The sequence below is a fragment of the Lipophrys pholis genome (genome assembly GCF_963383615.2).
Source record: "Lipophrys pholis genome assembly, chromosome: 19".
Taxonomy (NCBI): domain Eukaryota; kingdom Metazoa; phylum Chordata; class Actinopteri; order Blenniiformes; family Blenniidae; genus Lipophrys; species Lipophrys pholis.
The window spans coordinates 18,298,538-18,305,979 of NC_137647.1; the positions used below are offsets into that span (position 1 = coordinate 18,298,538).

General features: G+C 44.3%; 1 protein-coding gene across 1 annotated transcript in view; it reads left to right on the top strand.

Moving 5' to 3' along the window:
• The window catches only part of stat5a (signal transducer and activator of transcription 5a), a 58,447-nt gene extending 52,061 nt beyond the window's left edge, over positions 1-6,386 (top strand). The window contains exons 11-20 of the mRNA XM_080488358.1: positions 307-394; positions 718-840; positions 1,187-1,279; positions 2,139-2,345; positions 2,997-3,091; positions 3,406-3,548; positions 4,321-4,476; positions 4,613-4,664; positions 5,436-5,546; positions 5,726-6,386. Of these exons, the coding sequence (XP_080344484.1) occupies positions 307-394; positions 718-840; positions 1,187-1,279; positions 2,139-2,345; positions 2,997-3,091; positions 3,406-3,548; positions 4,321-4,476; positions 4,613-4,664; positions 5,436-5,546; positions 5,726-5,849 (1,192 nt within the window). The 3' untranslated portion in view covers positions 5,850-6,386. The remainder of the gene's footprint in view (positions 1-306; positions 395-717; positions 841-1,186; positions 1,280-2,138; positions 2,346-2,996; positions 3,092-3,405; positions 3,549-4,320; positions 4,477-4,612; positions 4,665-5,435; positions 5,547-5,725) is intronic.
• Positions 6,387-7,442: the final 1,056 nt, after the last annotated feature.

The window sequence follows — 7,442 nt, forward strand, 5'->3', positions numbered from 1 at the left end:
CATCGCCTGCCGCCTCTCCTCTCGACAGCTCGCATCGGCTTAGTGTGGAGGATGGGAGTTAAACCTCCCCAATTAGACCCCAAAAAATTAGTGTGCGGATCATTCCTCTGCTGTGCGTGGCTTTCATATGTCTCCATCTGTCTGAACTTATTTGGGGAGAAAAGTAGTTATTTAGAGGACAATGTTCAGCACTCCAGTGCGTCACAGACACAGAGCTAATTGACTCACTCCTTCTCTCTCTCTCTCTCTCTCTCTCTCTCTCTCTCTCTCTCTCTCTCTCCCGCTCTCTCTCTCCCCCCCCTCCAGTGACAGCAGTGGAGAGATTCTGAACAATAACTGTGTGATGGAGTACCACCAGACTACAGGCACTCTCAGCGCCCACTTCAGGAACATGGTTAGTGGAGCCTCATGGTCTAAGTGAGCTGATTATTCCACAATTATGGAATCAGCAGAAAGTGGAACTGTTCTTGACAACGACAGTAAAATGAGTCATTTCAGGTCCTAGGGAAGCATTAAGTTGAATTGAGTTTTTTTTAACCTGCTTTTAACTGCGCATGCAAAGTGAACATGTCTTTGCCATGTACTGCAAACATTGCTCGACATGGATTTATTCACGCATCGCCTTGCAGTCTGACTCATTATTTACAATGCTGCATTATGCAAACATGCCCTGTACGTTTGTTACATGCTCTCACGCACACGCGCTCTCTCCTGCAGTCGCTAAAGAGGATCAAGCGGTCGGACAGGCGAGGGGCAGAATCTGTCACAGAGGAGAAGTTCACCATTCTGTTCGAGTCACAGTTCAGCGTGGGAAGCAATGAGCTCGTCTTTCAAGTGAAGGTAAGAGGGCGACGCCACAGCCTTGATGTGCAAACAGGAATCTCTTCATTTCTGTCAACAACCTGAGCGTGTGCTGCTGCACATACAGTGACACGTGCACGGCATCGATCCGTCTAATCATTTTGTGCTCGTCATCTATTGATTGTTGGTCCCCACAGCCATATCATTTCCCATATCTTCACGTCTGCATCTCTCCCAGTGGTTTAATAACACAGGGTTTTTTTCTTTTTCCCCTTTCACAGTTAAAGCCATAGAAATACAATGGATGCGTTATTTTTATAGTTTGTGCATCATTCATATTTTCAGTGTTTCTATGCTGATGTCCTTCTATCCTTTCTCTCTGCAGACGCTATCACTTCCTGTTGTGGTGATAGTCCATGGTAGCCAGGACAATAATGCCACAGCAACAGTTTTGTGGGACAATGCTTTTGCAGAGCCGGTGAGTCACTCCGTGTCCATTTGTGTCATCACAGGTACAATTGTCAAAAACGTCGTCTATTCTTCACACATGAATATGATGGATGGTGTCCAGGCAGTGACGCATCTGAAAACACTATGTGTGTGTGTGTGTGTGTATATATATATATATATATATATATGTATGGTGCAATTTGTTTAGTGAGGAAATGAGGGTGTTTTTCCCAGCATTCCTTATTTCCTCTCATTTCTGTCCAGACAACTGTATCATGAGAGTAATCTTTATTTTAATACAAGATGCAATGTCAGAACTAGTTGGTAATGCAAATATAATGCATTAAACATTAAAGAGATGTAAGTCTAACGGGTATAACAGCTGCTAATCAGTATGTGAGTACATAAGCCGCCTCACATTTTTGATGATATTTTCCTAAAACCATTAAGGACAACATTCATTAAATTGGATTTCCTTAAAATTGGCTTTATGTTGAGATTGTATTCATTTTCAGTCGTATTCTTTGTTTTGTTTTTAAAAAAAATATATAGACATTTTCATCACTCGACAAACTCGACAACCTTCAATAGTTCATTACAATGGAAAGCTTTCAATGTGTTCAAAACATATTTTATTAATAATACTCTGTACTTCAATAATTCATTTTAGTTTCGAGGCGATATTACTAAGTAAATGAATTGCATTCATTTATATACATTGTGTGTTGGTTTATTCTCCACTACAGTATATGCAAGTTACATTAGGTAAGCCGTTGGACCCGTCTATGTTTCTGATCCCTGTAAAAGAAACAACTGACACACCTTGTATGCAAACTACTTTATGTAAAAAAAACATGCTGCCATCTTTCTTGACTGCTTGTCTGCAGGGACGGGTGCCTTTCCTCGTGCCTGACAAGGTGCTTTGGCCTCAGCTTTGCGACGCCATCAACATGAAGTACAAGGCGGAGGTGCAGAGTAACCGCGGCCTTTCGGAGGAGAACCTGGTCTTTCTCGCTCAAAAGGCCTTCAGCAGCTCCAGCAACAACCCCGACGACTACCGGAGCATGACCATGACCTGGTCACAGTTTAACAGGGTGAGCATCGGTCTCCTTCCCTCCCATCGTCCACGAGCACTCTATAAACCCTTCTCTTCATCTCTAATGTATGGACTGGTATCGCGCCGCACTCAATGGTGGTTTTCTTCGCCATGCATTCTTAAAAAGCCCACAGGGCCAACTTTAATAAAACATGTCGACCACATATTTACTCTTCATGGTGAGGTTTACTATCACTGTGTTATTCATACAGACAAATATTTCTTGCTCCATTTGCTCTGCGGCCTGATTGTGTGATCGACTCCCAGTCAGAAGTGCTCATTGGGAGCCGGGTCCTCGTCTCAACCGGCCTGTTTGTCCACACACACACACACACACACACACACACACACACACACACACACACACACACACACACACACACACACACACACACACACACACACACACACACACACACACACACACAAGAAAATCTCTTTCTGGCTGGTGAAGGTGTTGTGAAATCACTCACAACCGTAACACACCAATCCTCACATCAGTGTCATGAGAGGAACGGGAACATGAAGTTTCTTGCACACTGACTTTGTTAATCATGAATCCAGCTGGAGTGTATTTACGGACAAGAGGAAATCTATAAACCCTTAAAAATAATAATAATCCCCCCCCAAACACTGTGTTTCTGTACAGGAAAGCCTGCCAGGGAGGAATTTCACATTCTGGCAGTGGTTCGATGGTGTTATGGAGCTCACAAAGAAGCATCTGAAACCACACTGGAACGACGGGTGAGAAAACTGCTGAGTGTTTCTGTCAGCTTCAGCGCTTGGCTTGAAAAACATCTCAGAACAAAAATAAAATAAAAATCGCCGGCGCTCTTTTGTCAATTTGACAGCTGGACCGCGTATATATCTGGGAAAGTCGATGTTTTCCTGTCCCCATTTTGTCAATCTCCAAAACCTGAAGCAAAAGGGGGTTCACTTTTCTGATTTTCCCATGGCAACCGGCTCTCCGCAGTAAACAAGGATTGAAATGAGAAGCAGCAGCAGCCGTGACGAAGACAAAGACTTTGGGTCTTGATTCCCTCTTCTCTGTTGTGCAGAGCCATCCTGGGCTTCGTGAACAAGCAGCAGGCTCAGGATATGCTGATGTCCAAACCCAACGGTACCTTCCTGCTGCGCTTCAGCGACTCTGAGATTGGAGGAATTACAATCGCCTGGGTGGCAGAAAACCCCAACAAAGCAGGTAGAACGAGCAAAACGCCACGGTTCAGGTCGTTTTCCGAGTTTCAGCATGAAAGTTTTAAAGGTTCATGACTTGTGGGTGTTTTTGAATTATATTTCAGTATTAACGGTGCGTTAAATGACTGTGGGCTGTGCATTCATGCTTCAACATGGCTGATCAGATGGAGCCTCAGTTTATCTTTATCACAGATCACTGCATTATTTCAGCATTTCATCTTACCTAAAAGAGCAAACGAGTTTGGTCCAAATAAAGACAGAGCACTGTTATTTTGAATGTACAAACGCCACAGTAAAAATACACATTGAGGCACTAGTTTACTGTAAATCAGTGTGTTTCGAGCTGCATGTCTCAATGGGACCAAAATAAATAAAGTTGCAATGCTCAATAAAATCCTTCAATACAGCATATTAACTAATATCCTGCAACCCTGCTGAGAATTGTTACTCGACTGTCGGCTCTTTTTATCTTCTGCTTATGTTGTTTTTATGAAGAAAATCAGACTTCAAACATGATTGGAGCGTTGATGAGCTTTGAGAGGTTACCCTATATCACTCATGTCTTCACAGCAGGTTTCTACTGCTCATGTTTGGACAGAAACTCTGTTATTTTTTGGGTTAAAGCGAGATCCAGATCCTTTTTTACCGGCACATTATCTAATAGGAATGAAGCAATCTTCACCAAATGAAAGGGAAATTAGATGATAATAATCCTGGCGGTAAAGTAATTTGTGTTATTGATCTTGCTGATAATGTGATGTTGTGTGTTTGTCCAGGTGAGAGGATGGTCTGGAATCTGATGCCCTACACAACCAAAGACTTCTCCATCCGCTCGCTGGCCGACCGCATCAGTGACCTCAACCACCTCCTGTTCCTCTACCCCGACCGGCCCAAGGACGAGGTCTTCTCCAAATATTACACCCCGCCACTCTGTAAGCACGCTTCTGTTCTCAGGATTTACCGGCACACCTGCGGAGCCTTTGTAGTGAGCAGATGTGCTGAAAGCGCTGGAAGCTCACTCTGGTCTTTTTATTTGTTTCTTTCTTTTTCTGCTTGTTTGTCTTAAAGCGAAAGCGGTGGACGGATACGTGAAGCCACAGATCAAACAAGTCGTGCCCGAGTAAGTAGTTCCTGTTCTTTTTATATTTAATTTAATTTTTATTTTATTTTTTTTCTTGCTTGAAGCAACATCTTGAGCTAATCACTCACCACTGGCCCTTGAATCCAGATGAGCTATTAGTTCGCTCTTACAGTTGGAGGAGGCCAATTAGAGAGGGCCTGAGTTCCTGCGCCAGCTCGTCCTCCATTCATCATTAGAGTTAGGCTTGTTAGTTAGCAAAACATCCTTCCTGCCATCTCCACGGCGGGTTCACCCGCAATAGAGAGAATGACCATAATGATGCAGCGAGGCCTGGAAAACACGCGGCGTGTAGTTGCTTAGGCAACTGCTGAACATGGCCTCATAGGCGATTGTCTTTGATTCATGTGTGTCAGTGTGTGTATAATGAGCATAGGTGCCTTGTTTTGCTCTCCTTTGTTGGGAGTGACCAGTATGCTTGTGGGCTCTGTATTGGGGTTTTCTTTTTTTTGTTAGTTTTTTTTTTTGCATGTTTCTGAGAGGCAACGTGATTTTAGTGCGACGTCTACAGGTGCTCCCTTTTCGGTTTCATTCATTTGGATTTTCTTGAATCCAGTTAAATTACGAGAATGTTTGAGTTTCATCAACTGAAATGATTTAATGTTTCCAACCAGAGAACAGGACGTTCACTTTTTTATGTTTTAAGGCTGAACATGATTATTGTTCATTTGTAAGGTCTTTTATTTGTTTTTTCCCCACATCTGAAGGGAGCCACGTTTAAGGTTACATTAACGTGTGTTTGTGCATGTGCAGGTTTGCTACAGCCAATCCAGACCCAACAAGTGGAAATCAAACCTACATGGATCAAGGCGCCTCCCCAGCACCTGTAAATCACCCCCACACCTACCAGATATACCCTACCATGTAAGTCCTTCACACGCATGTGTGTGTGTGTGTGTGCTCCATGCGAGCGTCTGTGTGTGTGTGTGTGTGCGTGTGTGCGCATATTTTGTGATTGCTGTCTGGCTGCTCTGGCTGTTTTGAGAGGTTTGGGCTGCCGGTTTGTCTGACTGTGGTCGGCTCCTCTCTGTTTTCTGTGGCAGGAGTGACTCCATGCTGGATACGGATGGAGACTTTGACTTAGACGACACCATGGACGTGGCGAGGCACGTAGAGGAGCTTCTGCGGCGGCCCGTGGATAGCCAGTGGGGCGGCCAGCAGTCCTGACCCTTGACCTTTTCGAACCCGTAAACAAAAAACCAAACGGACCCTCCCAATTTACCCCGCTCGTATCAACATGGTTTAATTCCAATCATCTCTCTCTCTCTCTCTTTTTTTGTTTCATAATGCGATAATGTGAAATGTTAAAAATGGTTGTGATTTGTTTTTGTTTTGTTTTGTTTTTTTCTTTTCTTTTCAGCATGAGAGCATGCACGTCAGTGACTTCTTTTAGTTTCATTTGTGTTCCTAAGTGTTTGTAAAGCAGACTAGGTATAATGCAACGCCTACAATGTTACAGTATTGTGAAAAAGAAAAGAAGTAATGTCCCTTCATATTGTGCATGTATTTCAAATTGATTTTTAAGAAGATGTGCTACTGTAGGAAGTCATTTAAGGAGGTGAATGTTTGCATTTTGTATTTTTTTTTTCTTCTTTGTAAATGGGTTTTCAGTATTTCGATTGTGACATTGGTATTTTCTTTTTGACGACAAAGAAGCTTTAAGACCCGTGCTTTTGTTCTCAAAAATGTCATTTGAGTCATTGCTCTGGAGAGTTGCAGTCAGTTTCTAGAATCCACACACACACACACACACACACACACACACACACACACACACACACACACACACACACACATCACACACACACACACACACACACACACACACATCACACACACTAACCTAAAGGCAGAGTGACTCTCTTTGCTCTCGGCACACACACATACACACACACACATACGCACACCGGCCCACGGTACACATGCGCAACGTGTATTTCTGATTTGTTCACCAGCTGAAACCAAGGAGGGGGGAGTTTATGCACCTCTCTCTCTCTCTCTCTCTCTCTCTCTCTCTCTCGCTCTCTCTCTCGCTCTCTCTCTCGCTCTCACAGGGCTATCCGTCTTGTTTGTACACAGGAATGCAAATGCAAGCATTTTATTTACCCGGCGCTGCCTGCTCGTCCTCTCAGGTCCCTTCTGCTCCCCTCATCAGTGCTACCTCGCTTGCATCGTTCTACTGTCTGTCCCTCTGCTCCGCACAACACTCGCACCAGTAGGTACGCCCATCCCCGTCACGTTCTTGTGACTCTGCGTTGATATGCACCAAGACGATCCCTCGCCGCCCAAAGCGCGCTCACTCTGTTGTCTGTTGTATGGGTGAAAACCGCTCACCTGAAGACGTCTGGAGTCACGAGAGCTCATATGCCTAATCGATTCTTCAGAGTTCTTTGACTTTCTCAAAGCCTGTCCCGTCCGTCCATTCAACTTGACTGTGCCAGCATAGATAGGTGTGGGGGGGGGGGGGGGGGGGGGGGGGGGGCTTCAAAATGCTCGCACAGACCACATTTAGAGTTGTTAGTTCGGGCATCTCCTCCAGTGGAAGATCAGTGTTCAAAGCCGCCTCGCAGCACCTCAGGAACGAATCCGCTCGACCGATGTATAAGCCAAATAGACGATGACCTACGTATGTAGAATATATAAAAATATTTTCTCTATTATAATTCTATTTTTTATTATTGTTTCTCACCCCCCCCCCCCCCCCCCCCCCCCACCCCCAAACTGAATGTAACGTTTGTGTGACCCGGAGGTTTCAACATT